Here is a 21,480-nt window from a genome sequence, read left to right on the forward strand (position 1 = left end):
AATCAGTCTTATGTTATTCTTCTTTGCATCGTCTAGCAGCTGCTGGATTGATTTCTCATGTTCCCTTCCAATTTTAAAGCAATTTTTCTTTTCCTGGTCACTAATTGCAATCTTATCTTCTATATGTGAAATTCTATCCTCACATTGGTTCATTCTGCTGCGCAGACTTTCGATGGAGTTTTTAATCTCTTGGAAATCTGTTTGTATCTGTTTTATGGATTCCATTTGTTTCCTATGTTGGGATTCCATCATGTTCCTCAGATCCTCTATTTTTTTTATCTGTGTCTTCTCTAGATTTATTAATCATGTCTTGCACCATGAGCAAAATCTTTGCTGTTATCTGAGTAATTATTTCTGATTTCATTTTTCCCAGATCCTCTTTTGTTGCCAGTTCAGAGAGTCCAGGTGGTTGAGTATCAGAGTGTTCCATCTCGTTTCCCTTTGGGGCTGCTGTAGGTGATCTGGAACTCTGTTTTTGAGGCTTGCTTACGTGTCTTCTCATTTCCACGGTGTGGGGGGTGCTTCTGGCACCCACACGGCTCACCTTCTCTGCCCTAGGGGCTTGGGATGGCAGCGGGGGAGCTTCCTTCTGGGTGCTGGGACCGACTGAGCTTCTCTGGCCTAGGAGCCTGGGATGGAGGCAGGGAGCTTCCTTCCAGGTGCTGGGACTGGCTCACCTTCTTGGCCCTAGGAGCCTGGGATGGAGGCGGGGAGCTTCCTTCTGGGTGCTGGGACCAGCTGAGCTTCACTGCCCTAGGAGCTTCGGATCTTATTTTTATTTACTTGGGACTCTATTAATGGATATTTAAGTTGTTCCACTGCTTGTGTTGCAATGTTCAATAAACAGCAGGTGCCTGTGTGTGACTATATTTGCAAATATAAATTCCTGGACAGGAACTGCTGGGTCAGAGGAACATGTGCTCTGCAGAGTTATACCAGTCCACACTGTCACCATCAGTGGGTGAAACTCCGTTTCCCAGTGGATGCACCTTGAGACTGTAATACTAAGTACAAAAATCAGACACACAAGCTGAAATATCACATGGTTTTTCTTACAGGAGAAACTCAAAGTATAAATAAAGAGCAAAATAAAGGGTAGCTAAGAAGCGGGGAAGTAGATCTTTCTCATATAGGCAGAGGACCAAGAGATGGTGGGAGGAGGGAGAGGGGGAGAGAAAAGGGGAGAGGATGAAAAAAGTTAAGAGGTGCTACGTACATGTTCCAACTCCACGCAGGAATGTAATCATTATGTACTGCAAACATGTACAGATAATAAAAAACTGAACAAAAGAGAAAGTATGTTTCCCTATAGTACTACTGTCAACATACGGTTATATCAAAAGTCTAATAGATCCAAAATTGTAGTCTGTGGAATTAATTTGCATTTCTATAATTATGAATGAGATTAAACATCTTTTAAAATATCCAAAAGTCATCTAATTTCCTCTTCTGAGACCTGTCAATGTGCTTTGATTATTTTTCTACTAGTTTTAGGTCTTTCAAAAATTGACTTGTAGGGCTGGGGATTTAGCTTAGTGGTTCTGCCGCCTGCCTTGCAAGTGCAAAGTCGGGAGTTCGATCCCCGGTACAAAAAAAAAAATTGACCTGTAGCTGGGCATAGTGATGCACACCTGTAATCCAAGCACTCTGGGAAGCTGAGGCAGGGGGATCATAAATTTGAGCCTAGCCTGGGCACCTTAGTGAGATCCCGTCTCTAAATAAAAATAAAAAATGGTAGGGATGTTGCTCAGTGTGAAGGCCCTAGATTCAACCCCTAGTACCATCTCCCCCACAACAGACTCATAAAAGACTCTGTATGAAGAAATTAGCCCTTTGTGTGCTGTATGAGTTACAAATATTTTCCCCCAGTTTGTTCATTTTAAAAAATTCTTAAAGTGCTTTGAGTTTGGTTTATGTATCATTTCTTTTATCACCAGTGGGTTTTGTGATCTGCTTTGAAAGGACTTTGCTCTAGATTACAAAACAATGATTCTTTCATGCTCTCTTATATTTTTATGTGTGCATTTTCAATATTTAAATCTCTGCTATATTTAGAGTTTATTTTGGTTCAAGGATTGAGGTACAAGGCAAATTGCTTTTCTCCAGATGGCTTCCAGTTGTACCCCTGCCATATTATTTTGTTTTGTTTTATTTTGTTTTGTTTTTTGGCAGAACTGGGGAAAGAACCCAGGACATCCTGCATGCTAAGCAAGCACCCCACCTCTGGCCTATATTCCTGGCCTTTGAAGTGTTTTTTTTTTTGGTACGGGGGATTGAACTCGGGTCTTTGCGCTTGCGCAGCAGGCAGCAAAACCACTGAGCTAAATCCCCGGCCCCTGGCCTTTTAAGTTTTATTTTAAGATATTTTAAGATAGGGGTTCATTAAGTTACTAAGGCTGGCCTTGAACTTGTAACTCTCCTGTCTCAGCCTCCCACATAGGTGGGATTACAGAAATGTGCCAATGTAGCTGGCTTCAAGCCACCGCCATTTATTAAACAATCCACTGTTTCTTCAACTGATACAAAATTATACTTTCCTTACAAAAAAGTGAGTCTATTTCTGGACTTCCATTAGATTTTATTGATCTATTCATGCTCTAGTTTCATAGTTTTATTTAACGTAGCTTTATAGTACTTTAACATCTGAGTTGGCAAGTTTCCCCACCCCTGTTATTCTTTTCCAGACATTTTTCTGGCTATTTGTGGCTGTATAGTTTTCAGTTTCCATGGAATCAGCCTATATAGTTTGAAAATAATTTGGTATTTCTTGGAGGAATCACATTAAATTTATAAATTAATTTCTAGAGCATTTTGGGGAAGAACATTCAGTTTCTTATAAAAGCTTTCTTTGTTAATTTAAATATTGTTCTTGTAGGAAGGTAATGTGTGTATGTGGTGAAACTTAAGCAGTACAGAAGGGCATAGGGTGAAATGTAAACAAAACTTTTAGTTCTTTTGGACCCTGACTCTTCTGGTTTGCAATGAGTCTCTCGTGCGTGTCCACAGAGGTATTCCATGCCGAGCACTTGTGTATGTGTGCACACAACCACTCTACTCTGACCCACCTGCCCTCTTCCCAGGTGGTTGCAAGGGAGAGACACTGTTCTTTCTTCCACCTAGCAGTACATCCTGAGGAGGCTTCATATCGGTGCCCTCAGATCTGCCCCATTCCTTTTAATAACTTTATGGTAATTGACTAAGTGTAGACAGAATTATTAATGTTCCCTATCGATATAAAATTAGTGTTTCCATCTTTTCAAAACAATCTTATAATAAATACCCTTCCTCATATGTCTTTGTCTGAGAGTATTTCTGAAAGGCAAATCCCTAGGTGTAGAATTACTGTGCCAATGTATAAAGAAAATGCACATACAACTACTCGTATAGCCTTGACACTACTGAGCTTAAAAATAGTCACAATGGTGAATGTTATGTGTTTTTTTAAAAAATCACAATAACAAAAAGGAAAATGTACAATTTTGATAAATATCACTATATTTCCCTCCAAATCTGAAGGCAATTTGTTAATTATCCCCCATTTAAATTTGCCTTCTGCTTGCAATATTTTGGCTCATTAACTATAAAAGTAGATATTTTTAGTGAGTTAATGCATTGGTCTCAAATAAGTTGTCCCCCACTCCTGTCATCCAGGGATTCTCAGGAAAGCAAGCCATCACTACGTGGGCTGTTCACCCCACTGTGAGTTGGACTTGTCTGAAGACTCAACTGAAGGCACATGAAGCTTCCCATGACTCAGTCAGACCTTTCAAACACTGTTTTAATTTCTCTATCAAGAGTCTGTGACGGAGAATCTTTAACTCCTTTCCTTAGCCCTAGCCCAAGTACCACTTCATTTTTCCTAGCCACAAGCACTCATGTAGGCAGGCACAGGAGGAAGCATGGTCTGAGACAGAGCACACAGGAGGCATGCACGGTGTCAGCAGTGGAACCCAAACAAAACTGGGCACCCGAGGGGCTGCTTGGAGCAAGGCGATACACTTGAAAATAGAGCCAAAGTGACCCAAGTCCAGACAAATGCAGTGGTTGGAATGTCTCCTTCAAAACTCATTGAAATCTCATTGTCATAGTGACAGTGCTGAGAGGGGGGGCTTTGAGGTGATGGATTAGTGCCAGTACGCTGGGAGTGCGTTCCAACACAAGCATCGGGCCTCTTTCATTCTCCGTCCTCCTGGTGTCTGTCTGCCCTTCTACCAAGCATGGAGGCCCCACCAGATGTGGCACCATGATCATGCATCTCCCAGTCTCCACAACTCCGAGCTGAATGAACTTCTATTGTTTATAATTCACCCAGTCTGTGCTATTGTGTTTTATAGCAGCAGAAACAAATCAAGACAGAAAGTACTATAGGTCTCCACTGAAAGTTTCTTAAGGCAGTTGCAAAGGGAAAATTATATCACACAATGTTCTATGATGTACTCCTAAAAATTCTTTTATTGTACTTTCTTTTAGAAAACAAATTCCTAAAGGTCTCCTTTGGATCTTTCTTTCTCTCCTTGATTTCTGCCCCAAGTGGCAGCTGCTCAAATATCTCTTCTTACTCCTTAAAATGCCAACATTGTCTTAGTCCCTTATTTCTTCCATTGTTTCTCCTTTTTTCCTGCTCTTTATTCTCTAGCAGCTTTTACATAGCACAGTTTAATTCTTCTTTCAATTGTTTGCCAACCTAATAAATCCAAAGCCTCCTTTCAGAAGGAGGGAGAAAAAGGGGATTATAAATGCTTCCAATTCAATTCTTTTAAAAATTTTTTTTATTTTATTGGTACATTTTAGGTATACAGTATAATGACATTCATCATTGGAAATTTGCACCTTTACATAGTCTCTCTTGGTTCCATGTTTTCATTTTCTCATATTAATTCCATTCCCTTCTTTCCTTCCTCTACCCCTCCCACTCCCCCTTCCCCTTTGCCACTTTTCTTCCTATTTCACATTATCTATTATACCTTTTAGTCCTTGTTTATACTTTCAGTTTCTCACACTAGAGAAATTATTCGGTATTTACATGTGTGTCGTATTTATTTCACTTAAGAGTACCACCTCAATGTGCATCCATTTAGCAATAAGTGTCTCTAATTTCTCATTTTTTATGGCTGAGTAGTACTCCGTTTTATTAAAAAAAACACATTTTCTTTATCCAGCCTCCTGTTGATAGGCATTAGGGCTGTTTCCAAGTTTTAGCTATTACAAACTGTGCTGCTAAGAACATGGATGAGCATGTTACTGTGGTATGATTCTTCTAATTCTTTGGGGAAGATCCCCAGCAGGGGAATAGCTGGGTCAAATGGGACTTCCAGTCCTAGTTCTTTGAGGCATCTCCATACTGATTTCCACAGTGCTTGCACCAGTCTACACTCCCACCAGCAGTGGACCAGGGTTCCTCTTTCCCCACAGCCCCGCCAGCATTTGTTATTGGTTGATTTCATGATAGCAGCCATTCTTTCTGGAGTGAGGTGGAATCTCATCATTGTTTTCATTTGCATCTCTCGAATGACCAGTGATGTTGAACATTTTTTCATATGTTTATTTGCTATTTCTACTTCTTTGTCTGAGAAATGTCTGTTCATTTCAGATGCCCATTTGTGGATTGGGTCTTTAAATTTGGGAGGTCTGATCTTTTTAAGTTCTTTATAGATTCGAGATAGTAGACCTTTGTCTGAGGAAGAGCAGGTGAAGATTTTTTCCCACATTGTGGGTTGTCTCTTCACACTGCTGGTGGTTTCTCTTGCTGTGCAGAAGGTTTTTACTAAGAAGAGATGCCACTTGTTGATTGTTTGTGCTAGTTCATGGGCAACTGAGGTTTTGTTCGTAAAATCTTTTCCTACACCGATGTCTTCAAAAGTTCTACCTAACCTCTGTTCTAACTGGTTCAGAGTTTCTATTTTAATATTTAGATCTTTAATCCATTTTGATTTTAGTTTAGTGCATGGTGAGAGATATAGGTCTAGTTTTAATCTTTGTCAAGTTGAAGTCCAATTTTTCCAGCACCATTTATTAAAGAGGCTATCTTTCCTCTAGTGAGGGTGTTTGGCTCCTTTATCGAAGATAAGATGGCTGAGTGTGTCTGGCATTGTTTCTGCATCTTCTAATCTGTTCCACTGGTCCTCAGGTCTGTTTCTTTGCCAGTACCATGCTGTTTTTATCACAGTAACTTTGTAGTAGAGTTTCAAATTGGGGGTTGTGATACCCCCTGCCATGTCTCTGTTACCTAGAGTTGCTTTTGCTATTCTGGGTCTATTCTTGCTCCAAATGAATTTTTGGATTATTTTCTCAAGGTCCACGAAGTATACTGCTGGGATTTCAATTGGGATTGCATTGAATCTATATAGCAGTTTTGGAAGTATGGCCATTTTCACTATGTTGATCCATCCTACCCAGGAGCAAGGGATGTCTTTCCATTTTCTGATATCATCTTCAATCTCTCTTTTCAGAGTGCTATAGTTTTCAGAGAAGAGGTGTTTGATTTCTTTTGTTAGGTTGATTCCTAGGTATTTCAGTTTTTGGGATGCTATTGTGAAAGGAATTGTTTGCCCTATTTCTCTCTCAGTGAGTCTGTTCTTTGTGTAGAGGAAAGCTATTGATTTTTGTGTGTTGACCTTGTATCCAGCTACTTTACCAAATTTGGTTATTAAGTCTAGAAGACTTTTGGTGGAGTTCTTGGGGTCTTCTATATAGGGTATCATGTCATCTGCAAATAATGACAATTTGACTTCTTCTTTTCCTATCTTTATTCCTTTTATTTCTTTCTCTTAATTGCTGTGGCTAATGTTTCCAAAACTATATTGAAAATGAGTGGTGATAGTGTACATCCTTGTCTTGTCCCTGATTTTAGTGTGAAGGATTTCAGCTTTTGACCATTTAGTATGATGTGGGCTGTTGGTTTTTCATCGATGGCTTTTATCAGTTTGAAGTAGAGACCATCTATTCCAATTTTTTGTAGGGTTTTTATCATAAATGCATGGATTTTGTCAAATGCTTTTTCTGCATCAATTGAGATGATCATATGGTTTTTGTCCTTGGCTCTATTGATATAGTGTATTACATTGATTGATTTGCATATGTTGAGCCATCCCTGCATCCCTGGGATAAATCCCACTTGGTCAGGGTGCATGATCTTCTTGATGATCTTCTGCATTGTATTTGCCAGTATCTTATTAAGGATTTTTGCATCACTGTTCATTAGTGAGATTGGCCTATAGTTCTCTTTTTCAGTTGGGTCTTTCTCTGCTTTGGGGATCAAGGTGATGCTTGCTTCCAGGAATGAATTTGGGAGTATTGCTTCCCTTTCAATTTCATTGAAGAGTTTAAACAGTAGTGGCAGTAGTTCTCTCTAAATGTCTTGTAGAATTCAGCAGTGAAACCATCAAAACCTGGGCTTTTCTTAGTTTGTAAGTTTTTAATTATGTTTTCAGTTTCATTGATTGATATTGGGTGGTTTAGAATTTTTAGGTCTTCTTTATTCAACTTTGGTAATTCATACATATCTAGGAATCTGTCCATTTTTTCTGTGTTTTCCATCTTATTGGCATATAGGTTCTGGAAGTAGGTATTGATGATCCTCTGGATTTCTGCTGGGTCCATTGTCATTTCACCCTTTTCATTCCTAATTGCATGGATTTGGGCCTTTTCTTTTCTGTTTCTGATAAGGTTGGCTAAGGGTTTGTCAATTTTGTTTATTCTTTCGAAGAACAAACTCTTGGCTTTATTGATTTTTTGTATCATTCTCTTAGTCTCCATTATATTGATTTCTGCTCTGATCTTGATAATTCCCTCCTTTATATGATCTTTGGGTTTGTCCTGCTCTTCTATTTCTAGAAGCTTGAGGTTCAGCATCAGGTTGTTTAATTGGGCTCGCTCTGTTTTCATAATATGTGTATTTACTGCTATGAATTTCCCTCGTAAGACTGCTTTCACTGTGTCCCATAGATTCTGATATATTGTATTGTCAATGTCATTGAATTGTAGGAACTGTCTGGTTTCTTCTTTAATTTCCTCTGGGACCCATTGGTTATTCAGAAGTGTGTTGTTCAATTTCCATGTGTTTATGCAATTTTTGCTGTTTCTTTTGCTATTGATGTCCAATTTCATCACACTATGGTCTGATAATATACAGGGGATAACTTCAATTCCTTTGCACTTACCTAAATATGTTCTATGAGTGAGTATGTGATCTATTTTGGAGAATGACCCATGTGCAGCTGAAAAGAATGTGTATTTTGATTTTGTGGGGTTGGAACACTCTGTAAACATCTGTTAAATTCATTTGTTCAAGAGTTTGATTGAGTTCTAGTATTTAGTTGCTTGTTTTTTGTCTAGTTGATCTATCTATTTGTGACAGTGGGGTATTGAGGTCCCCTGCTACTATTGTATTAGTGCTTATGTGATTTTTCATGTCTGTATTTGTTTTATATGCCTATATGTTGGAGTCCTATATGCCTCACTTATCTGTATGCCAAGTTCTTTTCCTCTGCTCGGAAAGTTTTCTGCCATCACTTCTGTGAAGTTTTTTTATGTCATCTGTACTCTCTCCTGTTTCTTCATTGACGCCAATCAGTTTTATGTTTTTCTTCTTGGCATCATCTAGCAGCTGCTGGATTGATTTCTCATGGTACCTTACAATTTTAAAGCAATTTTTCTTTTCCTGGTCACTAATTGCAATCTTATCTTCTATGTCTGAAATTCTGTCCTCACATTGGTTCATTCTGCTGCATAGACTTTCAATGGTGTTTTTAATTTCCTGGAAATCTGTTTGCATCTATTTTATGGATTCCCTTTGTTTCCTATGTTGGGATTCCATCATGTTCCTCAGCTTCTCTATTTTTTTTTATCTGTGTCCTCTCTAGATTTATTAATCATATCTTGCACTATGGGTACAATTTCTGCTGTTACGTGAGAAATTGTTTCTGATTTCATTTTTTCCAGATCCTCTTTTGTTGCTAGTTCAGGGAGTCCAGGCGGTTGAGTATCACAGTGTTCCATCTCGTTTCCCTTTCGGGTTGCTGTAGGTGATCTGGAAGTCTGGTTCTGAGGCTTGTTTACTTGTCTTCTCATTTCGACTATGCTGGTGGGGGGTGCTGTTGGCACCACGTGGCTCACCTCCTCTGTGCTGGGAGTCGGGGTAGGTTGGCCCGGAAGCCTCCTATTCTGCACTGGGAGCTGCAGCATGTTGACCCAGAAGCCTCCTCTGTGCTGGGAGCTGTTCCAATTCAATTCTTATCCCAATAATTAGAGTAATAATGGGCTCATACTCCGAGACAAGTAGTGTGTGTGTATTTTTATAACATGTATAGTTCATCTTCTTATTAGCAACCATTTTGCAAATGAAAAACTAAGGCTCATTGAGATTTGGTAAACTCAAGGTAAAAGACTTTAGAAGCCACATTAAGGCTTCATCCTGCTTGGGTTACTGCCCTTTGGCTAGGCCCTGAGATACAGTCTAATTCATGCCTATCCACTGCTGTCCTGAAATGTCATTTACCATCTGCTCCCAGTTCCCACTGCCCAGAAACCCTGTATGTAGTAACAGGCAAGGTGGCCACAGACTCCTCAAATTAGATGGCTGAGGCGGGGAGCCCAAGGCCCAGCATATCCAGTGATTAACCTGTCTTTCCTGTTTTGAAGCTAGGAGTTACCAAAGCTGCTGTGAGAGGCCAAAGAGGAAGATCGTGCAGTCTCCATGAAAAGTCATGTACAACACAAGTACCTCAAGGCAGCAGGTCTATTGGCAAAGGCTGGGGGAAAGGGTCCACCCAGAGGATCCTAAAAGAGACCCTGGGAGTGTAGGCTGGTGCAGAGGAGCGGGAGAGTGACAGTGGCCATCTGAGATCGATGTCTTCCAGTTGCAGGCTCTGGAGGTTTCTCTGTACTCTATAGAAATGCTATAAGTTCTGTTTTTCTGCTCCCATAAAGTTAGTTTGAGTAGGTTCCTGTGATCTACTACCAAAGGAGACTTCCTAAGACCACTTCCTTCTTCAAGTTGGGAGCTTAGTGCACATTTCTACCCCTTGGCTGGTGTTCTGTCATATGGGGATGATCACAGGCCCTGTCCTGGATGGAGGTGGCATTGACCTAGATCCTGTAAACATCCCAGTCAGCCTGTTCCAAGACAGGGAAACAGCACGGGCACAGGAGTGGGCAGGGAATGGGCACAGAGCTCTGTTTCAGCTCCTTTATTATTCAAGGGCACAGTTCTTATCCTTGAGCTAAGAACTTTGGGACATACTGGGAGCTGACATTGCTGAGCAGGGGTAGGAGGGGCAAGCACAGACAGAGCACCAAGTAAATGATGGTGGCCTCATCCTCCAGGCTCCTCAAGCTGGGGGATGGCACGATGAACTTGAATGATTAGCCACTAAATTTCCTGGCTCCTGCAAGGCCTTTGAGACTTTAGGACAAAGGCTTCATGTTACTAATGACGAAACAGTGCCAAGAATGAAAACATACTGATGACAGATAACATCATTGGTTAATTAGCCATTTACTAATTACAGGGTGGGCTGTGCTCTGTAACTGTCAGCTCACTGTCCTCACAGTAACTGTACAAGGCTGACATTATGTCTAAGTTCATCTCATAGAAGAGGGAACTGATTCACACAGTAAGTGATGAAGCCAGGATTTGAACTCAGGAAATTTTAATTCTAAGCCAATGAGTTTATCCATTATACAATATTACTTCTCATAAGAATGGGCGATCATGAGGGCTTTATTATTATAAATAAAAGCTGGTAGTGTGTGTATGTATATATGTGTGTGTGTATGTGTTTCTCAACCAGATAAAAGCATGTCAGGATTCATGGAAAACACCAGAAACCAGGTGATGGTTTTATTAGAGAAAAGTTATCAGGCAAAACCAAAAGTTTAGTAGAGATAGGTTAGCTCCAAAGATTTAAAGGGTATAAGAAAAGAAAATCCTTAAATCCTTTCTTGTAGGTCCTAGAACCAAAGAAATGAATTCAACCCTAAACAAAAAAGAACACCTGCTTCTTTATTGATTCTCCTGCCACAGGTGGCCTGAAAATTCTGTTGGCTGCTGAAGCCATCCACCCACGCAGGGCCTTCTGAAGATGAGCCAATCGATGCCTGTAGTTACTGCCCTCATATGGCCCAGGCAGCCTGGAATTCAGAGAAATGTGAAAGCTGAAGTGGTTTCTCTAGCACATTTTCATGAATGGGTGGATAGTCAAAGCTCATGGTTTTTTGGATGAGACATTCATGGTTCCTCTCCTGACAAAAATCAATTCAGACATTTGTTAGGTGCTAGAGATATTAAGTGGACACCTGAGCACATAGAGGAGTGAACTAAAGCAAAAGGTTCTCCCTTCTGCTACACACACATGGAGATGCTTGACAAAATATAACAAAAAACATTTCTAAAACTATACAATTGGCTTTGGGGAAATTGTCCAGATTCCAGAAATGAGGACAAAAGTCTCACCAGCACAGTAGGCAGGAGCTGGTATATAGTGAGCTGTCAGGGTCCCAACCGGGATCTGGGCCCCAGCAATGGAGGTGAAAGTTCCTAAGCCCTGAATGGGAGAAGAGGATGTCTTGAGTTGTGGGAAATGACACACAGGAAAGGATCTTGGCACGAAACTGGGTGCTCTGAAGTACAGTACTGCTGTGTTTATGAACAGGGGACAAGAAATCTGTCCCTCAATCATTCAGGGACATGGCAAGGAAGCCCACCCTCTGCCCAGGTGCCCTTCATTCGGTGGACTTGCAGCCTCTCCCATGAGTGAGTGCAGTCTGGGCATCCACCAGCTGTGCTGTAGATGATCCCAGGCTGAGAGATGACACAAACTCAGGTGAGACCAGGAGAAGAAAAGACAGTCCCTCTGTGAGGGTCCTGTCACCTGAGTATTTCCCATAGGAAAAAAGAAAGACCACCTTAAGATGAAGATGAATAAACAATTCAAAACCAGAGAGAGAGAGAGAGAGAGAGAGAGAGAGAGAGAGAGAGAGAGAGAGAGATCATTGAAAACAAGAAGTCCTTAAGACCCTGTGGCAAGAGAATAATTTGAAAGAGACAACAGGACATGTTTAAAATTAGTTAGGAGAAAAAGCAGCCATAATAATGAACAGGATAGCATGAAAAGCAGCAGAAGTGGGTTTGGAAAGGAGACTCCTACAGTGCGAAAAACTAACAAGGTGGCTGTTTCTCAGGGCTGGACAGTCTAGTGGAGACGGAGAAGATGACAAACTGAGTTGAGTCAGCCTAGGAAAGAGACAGCACAAGAACTTCCAGAATCCAGAGAAAGCAAGCCAGACCCAGCCTTCCCAGAGGAGCTAACATTTGAGCTAAGGCATGAGCCACCCTAGCAGCTATTAGCTGAAAGGACCAGGAAGAGGGGTCTTGCCACCAAAGGGTACAACTGGTATCAAAGTCCAGAATGGCACATTCCAGGACTGTCACAGTCCTGAAGGATGAGTAGGAGTTTACCAATTGAAGGGGAGCTGGAAGATATTCTCAGCCGAGAGAACATGATACAGAATTTGGATTTTATGTTTGGGTCTGAGAGGAGCCATTGCACACGGGGAGTGGTATGATCTGATTTGTGTTTTATCAAGATGGCGGGGGGGGCCAGTGAGGATAACAGTAAGAATATTGGGGGCAGGGAAGTCAGCAGGCTGCTGCAGGAATTTAGGCCAGAGGTGAGTGTGGTTAGAAGAGCAGGCAGGTGGGGATGAAGGTGGATTGAGGTGGATGGATTTAAAAGGGAAGGGAGGGTGCACAGGGAGAATCAAGGGTTGCCTAGGTTTCCAGCATGAATAACAGGGTGAGTGGGGCACTATCTTTGGGCCAGATCCAGCAGGGAACCAGACACCTAGTAAACATGCTCTAAGTGCATGCTTGCTGAAGAACAAGTGGTCTTAGCGGGATGAAGGTTTTTCACAGCAACAAGGACGCATCAGTTCACCTTCTATTCTCACCTTGACCTACATGTGTGACCTACCACGCCCTCCTGCCTCCTCCTGCCTTGCATTACTCATCCATGACCTGCCAGGCTGGCCACAGCTCTATCTCTCTTACTCCCAGGTTCCCCAAGAAGCATTTACCTCTGTTTCCCTAAGAGGGAGTGAATATCAGGCCTCTCCCGGCTCTCTCCAGCCACTGGGATCTTACTGCCAGTAACTGTGCTCTAATATTTCATTAATTTTTCTTAGTGCTTTGCACTTCTAGTGACATGAAAATTTCTATTCAATGGTATTATAATTTTCCACTACTAATGGGATTAGTATTTTTATTCATTTGTGTTTGAAAACCATTAGCATAAAATTTACCTCCAACAATGCCTATTGTGGTTTTTAAGGCCCTTAAAACTTGCCATGAGCGATAAGTCTATAATAAGGGAATGCTGGTAATCATTTAAATGTCTTTTGTGGGGGGTGTTGAAAGGGCTTTTTATTTTCATCATGGTTGGGCTTGAGTTCTTTGATAGAGCGATTGGAAGGGTAAAAGGTATTAAGGGCTGAGGACGCTGCTGGTTTGTAGATGTTTTCAAACAAGTCCCCCAGTTATTCAGAGGACACTTTTATATTCTAGGACGATTCATATTTGTGTTCCCTTTCATGTTGTTTCTTACCTGACTTACAGAAAAATATAAGTTGTGTGCTTACAGGGAACAATATTTAGAGCCATGGATTGTTTGGAAGCAAAGGGACCTTGAAATTACCCTGACTGACATTTGCAGAGCTGGGGAAGACTGCTTGCAGGGGCCCCAGTGTGAAGCTGACGGAAGGAAGGTCTCCGTAGGGCAGCAGTGTGGGGCAGGGAGGGTGCACAGGCACAGCTAGATTTGTGGGCAGGGTGACCGGTGCAGTCTCATGGGTTCCCATGCTGTGAAATTCACAGCATCATCATGTTGAAATTTTTTACAAGTGTTGAACAAAGGGCTCCAGGTCTGCACTGGGCCCTGCAAATTCTTCATTTGCAGAGAAGATTCTGTACTGTAGATGTGTCTTGGAGCCAGACAGACTTGGCTTGAAGTCCTGGAATTTTCTGAGATTGACCATACCCTGGTTTCTTTATATGCAGAACTGGGATAATAATAAAATGGCCCTCTCAGCCCTAATACGAGGGGAGCTAACAATAGATGTCCAGCACTCAGAGGGCCTGAAGGGTAGTGACAGACACTGACTTTGCCCTTTCCTATGTGCAGAACCTATAATTGAGTTTATGATGATGACTTTATGTCAGGAACATTAGCCAGCTGGGACAGGCAGACATTGGCACAGTCCCAGGTGTTCTGGTTAGGATCACACCAAGCAAAGAACATTTTTCCTAAGAGGGATATTCAAAGGCTGGGGTCCCATGGATGAGTTGTCAACCATTATACTGTTATGATATATGACAGAGAGTGTCCACTGGTACAGTACAATCCCAATTGTATAAGATTTCTGCATGCTTCTCTCCTCTCTGGAGACCTCTCAAGAAAGCCAACAAGTGACACTGCCATTATTATGAAGATGCCCATGACCTTGATCAAATTTATTTGCAAACTTTAATTTTTCTACTATTATTGGTAATAAATGGCTTTCAACATCCCACAGCACAGTGCCAGACAAGCCTGTAGGTCACAATTCCATGTCTGAGAATCAGGAATGTGGACCGTGAGGATGAGGACAGGCCAGGCAGACTAGCACCAATGTGGAGCCTCCATGAGTGTTATGGCTTGAGGAAGTGATGTCACTGACGAGGCATGGCAGCCAGCATCAGAAGAATAGGGAAGTTAGAAGGCTAACCAAGTAGTTAGATAGCACGTAATCTTAAAACATCTGGTCAAATGTTTATTTTTTCCAGGAAAGAGATTTGAAATGAAATTACTAAGAAATATAAGCTTGTTCTTGGACATTTTTTCCAACTCTGATCCCAAAGGATTCCTCAGGGATCAAGGTGACTTTTGGTGCCTTCAGTTTGGTAAGATCTGAAGGAGCTTGTAGTCCAGATGGCAGCTTCTAAAGGAAGCACTGGGGGCTCTGGCCATGCTCGCCCTGTCATACTGCTCAGGTCCCTCAGCACACACAGCGGGACACTTGAGCAACCATGTATCTGGCATCCATCATCTCAGGAGATGTGGGACAGAAGTACAAAGAGGGCTGTGACAGGACCACACCCCAAGCACAGTCTTCTTCCTTCAAGAACACCTAGTGGGCAATGGGGCCTGGCTGCCCTGAGCTCTCTCAGGCCAGAGAGGTTTTTGTGGGTAGTGACAGCTAATGCCATATGGGGGCCTCTCTACAGCAAACCACCATTGAAAACTTGGAGCTCTTCTGCCAAGATCCTCTCAGTAGCCTCTCTGGTACCAATCAGATCAGGCTTTTGATGAAGGACAATGACAATGTTAGCTGAACAAATTGACAAGAAGTATGGGGCTTTCCTCCCTTATCTGTCAGTGGTATGGGGCTTAGACAACAGGACAGCTCCTGGGCCCACAAGAGGAGGCGCACAAAGGACGCTTCAGGCCATGGTGATAATGACTAATGACTGGCTAATTTATCAAACACCTCAAGACAGAGCTGCAAAAAGCTTGTGCCAATACATAAATGGTTACTTTCGGAAATGGCAATTTGGCTTAGACAGCTTGAGTATCATTCTCCACCCCCAAGGATTATAGTAAGAAAACCATAAATCGCTGTGTCAACTCTCAGGAGATAAGAGACATGGCATTCAACAACAGGGCCACGGCAGCAGCATTTAGCATAAGTCAAAGAACACATGGATCCAGTCAGGAAAAATCTGAGACATCATAATGGGCATTTGTGTCCCATGCTCTACTTAACAGGAGCCCTCAAACTCAGCAAACAGGTTTTCTCCCACAACATTGCAATGCAAGTTTCAAGCTCCTGAAAACAAACCCAAGGGACGTTTTGACTGCATTTCTGGGTTTTGGCTAATCTATGACTGCTCATTCCTGTTGCTGAATTTCTCCCTCCTTTTTTACTGGTGGGCCCAATTCTGAAACTTGTTTGATGCCTATGCTGGTGTTTGTGGGTTTTGGTTATTCTCCAATTTCCTTCTTACCTGTTGTCGAATTTCTTCCTCCATTTTCACTGGCGAGCCCAATTCGGCAACTTGTTTAACACCTTCACTGGCGTATCCTCCATACTCCCACAGCACATAATTCTTAGAGTGGGATCCACCAATGATTGCAGACCAATGATTGGCCCGACCTGGGAAAGTCAATCAAGAGGCAGGTATCAGTGGAGCTGTGGCTGAAACAAGCTCCTTAAATAATGGAGAGGAGGGGTAACCGGACAGTGACTCAACCAGGAGCAAGAAGCTATTCTTTCTGTCTTAGGCCCAGCATTATTCAGTGATAAGGCAGAGTCTCCGTTAACAATAAATCTTGGGAATTTGCAACATTGCCAACAGCAGATGCCTGAACAAGACACAGAAGCAGCCTATGAATGCCTTCAGTCTGCAAGGGTCTCAGAGAAGGGGACAATTGAGAGAATTTTTAAAGGCTGATCAGATTTGTAAGGTAGAACTTGGAAGGAATGCCATTTCTGGTAGGGTCAAAAACATTAAATAATACTGTGGGTTTGAGTCATCAGTAATTCAGCCTTGCTGTGTCACAAGCTGTCAAGGGGAGAGTTAGGAGATGATGCCAGGGAGGTGGTGAGGAGCCTGCTCATGAGTGGCCTGGCTCTCAATGCTTCAGAAGTTTGGATGTCATTTGAAAGGATCTGAAAACCACTGAACGGTTCTGAGCAGAGAAGTGACATGATTGCATTTGAATTTTAGATAAATCATTCAGGCAGCAGTGTGAAGAATGCATTAGAGGGAGCCAAATTGGAATGGAGGGCTGGGAGGTAAGCAAAGCTCAAAAACGACGTGGTGTGTGGGGAACAGGCTTAGGCAATTCCCAGTACTAAACATAGCTCGCTTCAGCTGACTTTTATGTACAATCCAGTGTGAGGGACAGGCAGCCTAGCTATACTTGCAGGGTGGGATAGCCAGCTCAGATATGTGGAAGGGTCCAGTCCACAGTGGTTTGTGGTGATATGTGGGTTGGTAGCAGTAGCGAGATAATAAGTGGGAATGAGTGTGCAACATGAGAGCATGGGGAGACACTGTAAGACCCAGGCATGACCAAGATAGAACCTGACTTGAAGATTTTGCCAAAGTCAACACCAGCACCATACTGGACTTATTTTTATATGCAGTGAATGTAGACCCATCCATATTTCTTATTAACTGGCTAAAAGAAGAATGGTAAGTCACATACAGTTCATTATAGGATTTACTCAATTTTCAGCCATTCTTTGGTTTTACAAAGTCTCAAGTTAAAGAACATTTTTAGGCACAGCAAAGGAGAACATTTGAATTGGGTGAACCCAGCTAACATGTTTGGTATACCAACCCGTGGCCCAGTGTGGACAGAATGCTTCACTCCATCACACCATCTACAAAAAAGATTCCAAATAGGCTTTGGTCCTATTTGGACCAATGGACAGTTGCCATTGCTACCCTCTGGGCCTTCTGCTCCAGGAGCACAGCAAGAATATAGGTACAAAGCCTGGCTACTCCCTCCTGCCTACTGAGGATAGTCACATCCTAATGCAGGCAAATGACATCACTATGTGTGTCTGCCCGATTGCTTGCTCATTATTTCCTACACATCAGGGAAATGCAAACTCCATGTTTACGCCTCATCTCCCTAAAGATAGATGGAGATGCTGCCAGCTATTTCTCTAGCTCATTTCCTGGGTGGGTAGACTGTCTTAGCTGTCAGCCTAAGCTGAGAGCATACTTGTGTAGGGGCAAGTGGGGGTAGCTTGTTGTGACCTTTGGTTGATGATGTGAACACAAGGCGACCAGTTGTAGCACCTCTTGCACCCTCTGCTCTGTTCCACTGAAATACCTCCTTATTCCAGACTGTCCTGCGGCAATTCTGAACCTCTGTGACTCAGCATATGCTGTTCCCATGGTGCTCTCCTCTTTGTTGGCTTGGCTGGCTTTCAGTCATCCTTCATGATTTACTCAGAAGCCTCATGAGACCACCCTAGGCTGATTAAGCTCGTGTTCCCTGTCTCCTCACTGCATAGATCACATTACCTATCACTGTCAGTCTGTTGTCCCCTTATACTGTGGGGGTGTCTGTCTTCAGCGCTGTACCTGATGCACTGTAAGCACTCAGCACCTGTTTGCAGAAGCATTTCCAGGCGACCAATTGGGAAGGGGCAGTATATGCGCCTGAAGCATTGGGGAGGAGACTTGTACAGATTTGACTCAATGAGATTAAATTTAAGTCTCAGTTCAGCAGAGTTCCTGACATCTGCTGAGGTAAAGAATCCAACTATCCGGTATGCTGTTAAGAAATAAAAGGCCGTAGAGCACTTGCCTAGCATATGAGAGAGCCTGGGTTCCATTCCTAGTACCTCAAAACCAAACCAAACCAAAATAAAAATGAAGGACAACATGATAAAAGAAAGGCATTGTTCTTAGAGCAGCAGACAGAGACTCAAGTCCTAGCACTGACACTTTTAACTGTATAAATTCAGTCAAATTCAATTACTTTTTTTCCTCTGACTTTCAGCTCTCTCTTTTGTAATTCAGGGATGATAATGTGAATCTTATTGACCTATTATGAGAATTAAATTAAATTACTTTTAAAATGAGATAATATATGTAAAATCACTACCGGCACAAAATAGGCACTCAAAATTCTGGCTCCTTTTGTTCATGATTGTTAGGAAGGCTTTCAGAAATGAGCAAAACATGAGACTTGACCTTAATTCAGTATAAGAGGTAAGAAATATGTATAATATGGACCATATTAAGAGAATGGAGATAAGTACACTCATAGGGGGATACAAGGGAAATCCAGGTGCACATTTCTGGGTTATTTGTTCAAGTACCATTAGCTACGTGCCAAGCACAGTAGCAGGCCATAGACACTGGCAGGAACAGGATATGGCACCCACCCTGAGGGGACTCACAGTGTGATGGTGGGGGAAGTAGATGGATAAGCAGATTAATTACAATCCAGCATGTAGCGTAGGGATATAGTAGAACAAGAATGCAGACCATGAGGATAAAGTAGCTAATGCCAAACTCTCTAAACCCAAAGCATCAAAGTCCAAGGCATGAGTATAAAGAAGTAGGTATAACAGTAGGATCTGTCTTTAAAGTTCTTACTCTGGAATAAAATTTCACTGTACCAGTTCAGCCTTCTTAGCCAACACAATTGTTAGTTTCCTGCAATGACTTTGCACATAAATTCAAATTTCGACACATTTAATGACATCAGCCAAATAGCTTGCGAAGCACTTGACTGGGGGAGCCATAAGACTGCATTTCCCTGGAGGGGACAAAGTAGGCACAAACGGAAAATAACTGTAACACTGGAATAGGTATTGAAGACAGGTGAGTGGCAGTCACTCAGGGGCAAAATGGTACAGGGGAGAGAGGCACGGTGACTTAAGGGCAGAAGACTTGGCTCCAGGCCTCCGTTTGTGACCATGAATCAGTCCTGCAACCTCTTAGGGCTTCAGTCCCCCACTCCCAACCACAGTGCTGGGATTTGAATCCAGGGCCTCCTGCAGGCTATGCAAGTATGGTCCTATTGAGCTACATGTCCAGCACCTCATTCTTCTGAAAAACAGGGATGATAGCTACAAGACTGGACTACCTACTAGAGTTGTACAAATTAATTATAGTGATTTTGGAAAGAACTGTGAAAACCATGAAGAACTGAGCAAAACAAAGGTGTCAGTGTTATTTCAGTTATAAAGCACTACAGGAATTCCACAGGGCAAATCCAAAAGAAGGTGGAAGAGCAAGGAAACTTTCTCATGGGAAGGAGGGCTCCCCAGGACTGAGAGAAATAGAACGAAAGATGGCAGGCCAGGTGGGGAGACTGGCAGGATGGTTGGAGCAGCGACTTCTTCAATAACATAGGTAAGAGCATTAAGCACCTCTTAGTATGATTTTTCCTACGTGTGATCCAAACTACAACCTTATCTTCATGCTCTGAATGAGGAAACTGAGACCCACAGAGTTTAAAAAACCTGCTCAAGCTCACAGAGCTGGGGATGGACAAAGCTGACCTGCAAACCCAGGCCTGCCTGACTCTAGAACATCTGCTCCTTTCCCTACTCTCCACAGTGAGGTCAGGAAATGAGAGACTGGGAAGTAGACCAGCGAGTTAGAAGACAAGGTGATCAGATGAAACGGAAGTCAGGACCAGTTGTGGAGAGTGCTGAGTGCCCCTTGTGGGCCATGGCATTAGGCAAGGGGGAAGCACAATGGAGGATTCCTTCTGGACAGAATGATGTAGCCACGGTTAATCTGTACGGAGCCTTTGCCAGGTGCCAGGCACTGTGCCAAGGATTTGAACTTTATTATCTCATTAAACATTCAAAACGAAAACTCTTTGGATACAGATGCTATTGTAATTCTTATTTTTGCATGAGGAAATGTGGACTTAGGGAGGTCAAGTGGGTTAAACCAAGATCACAGAAGCAGGCGAATGAAGATGATGGGATTTTAAGTCACACTTGTGTGGTGCAGCAGTCAACTACTGTCTACCTCATTGTACCATAAGTCTGGCAGGGTTCACCCAGAGGTAAGGAGAGAGTCCAGAGGAGAGGAGACCAAACAGGAGGCCCTTCAACACTCACTGCATCAACTGCATCAGCTCTAAGGGCAGCAGCAGAGGAAATGGGGACAAAGGGTCAGGAATATGAACCAATGAGATGGAAGACGGGCCGGATCTGGGATCAGACCAACATATATTCTAGCCTTATTTCTGAAACATCCTAGGCTGAACAAGTCAAGCAATCTCAGCCCAGGTTTATGTATCTGTAAGAAAGAGAGAGTGATATACTAGAATCCCAGGTCTGTTCTGAGGCTGAAGTCCCTGAAATAATGACTAGCATCTGGCACATAAAATGGATCAATAAATATTAGGTAATAAAATTAAATCTGAATAGGGCAGGACACACCCACACCAGTTTCTAGAAGGCATGGTAACCAATAAGAATCTGATTGGATGACTGGGCTTCAGTTTGACTTAGAACTATGGGTAGAGATGACAGGAATGTCAGGAGAAAGAACCTGAATCTAGAGAAAATGGCAAAGTCTCATTAAATGGGACTCAGTGATCTGAGCCCTGCAGAAAGAGATGGTTAAGCAGACCCCACTTAGCCAGAAGGAAGTAAGTTTATCACTGGGTCCCACTATTCTACAGGAAATAATGGAAGAGAGAGAAAAGAGACCCAGGTATTAGAAGGCCTGGGAGAGAAGATGGTCTTCATTCTGGGGTTCTTCATGAAATACTGAGGCCTCAGCCCTAAAAGGCAGAAGCAGAGAAGCAATTCCTTTATATGACACCAATTCCTTTATACTCTATGGTTTTGCATGCTAATTCCAGCAGTGTTCATGTGTCCTACACATATCTGGGTCGAGACATTTGTTCCCAACACCTTGAGTGAGGCTCACAAGGGACAAAGGCAGGT

General features: G+C 42.5%; 1 protein-coding gene across 2 annotated transcripts in view; it reads right to left on the minus strand.

Annotated features, from left to right (window-relative positions):
* Spon1 (spondin 1) overlaps nt 1-21,480 on the minus strand; it is a 283,414-nt gene that overhangs the window by 105,990 nt on the left and 155,944 nt on the right. For both annotated transcript variants that reach the window (XM_013074649.3, XM_087211613.1), the window contains exon 6: nt 16,040-16,188. In XM_013074649.3, the coding sequence (XP_012930103.1) occupies nt 16,040-16,188 (149 nt within the window). The remainder of the gene's footprint in view (nt 1-16,039; nt 16,189-21,480) is intronic.

Source organism: Heterocephalus glaber, unplaced genomic scaffold (genome assembly GCF_053883595.1).
Source record: "Heterocephalus glaber isolate CG9 unplaced genomic scaffold, H.glaber_assembly_v1.0 deba00001428, whole genome shotgun sequence".
NCBI lineage: Eukaryota > Metazoa > Chordata > Mammalia > Rodentia > Bathyergidae > Heterocephalus > Heterocephalus glaber.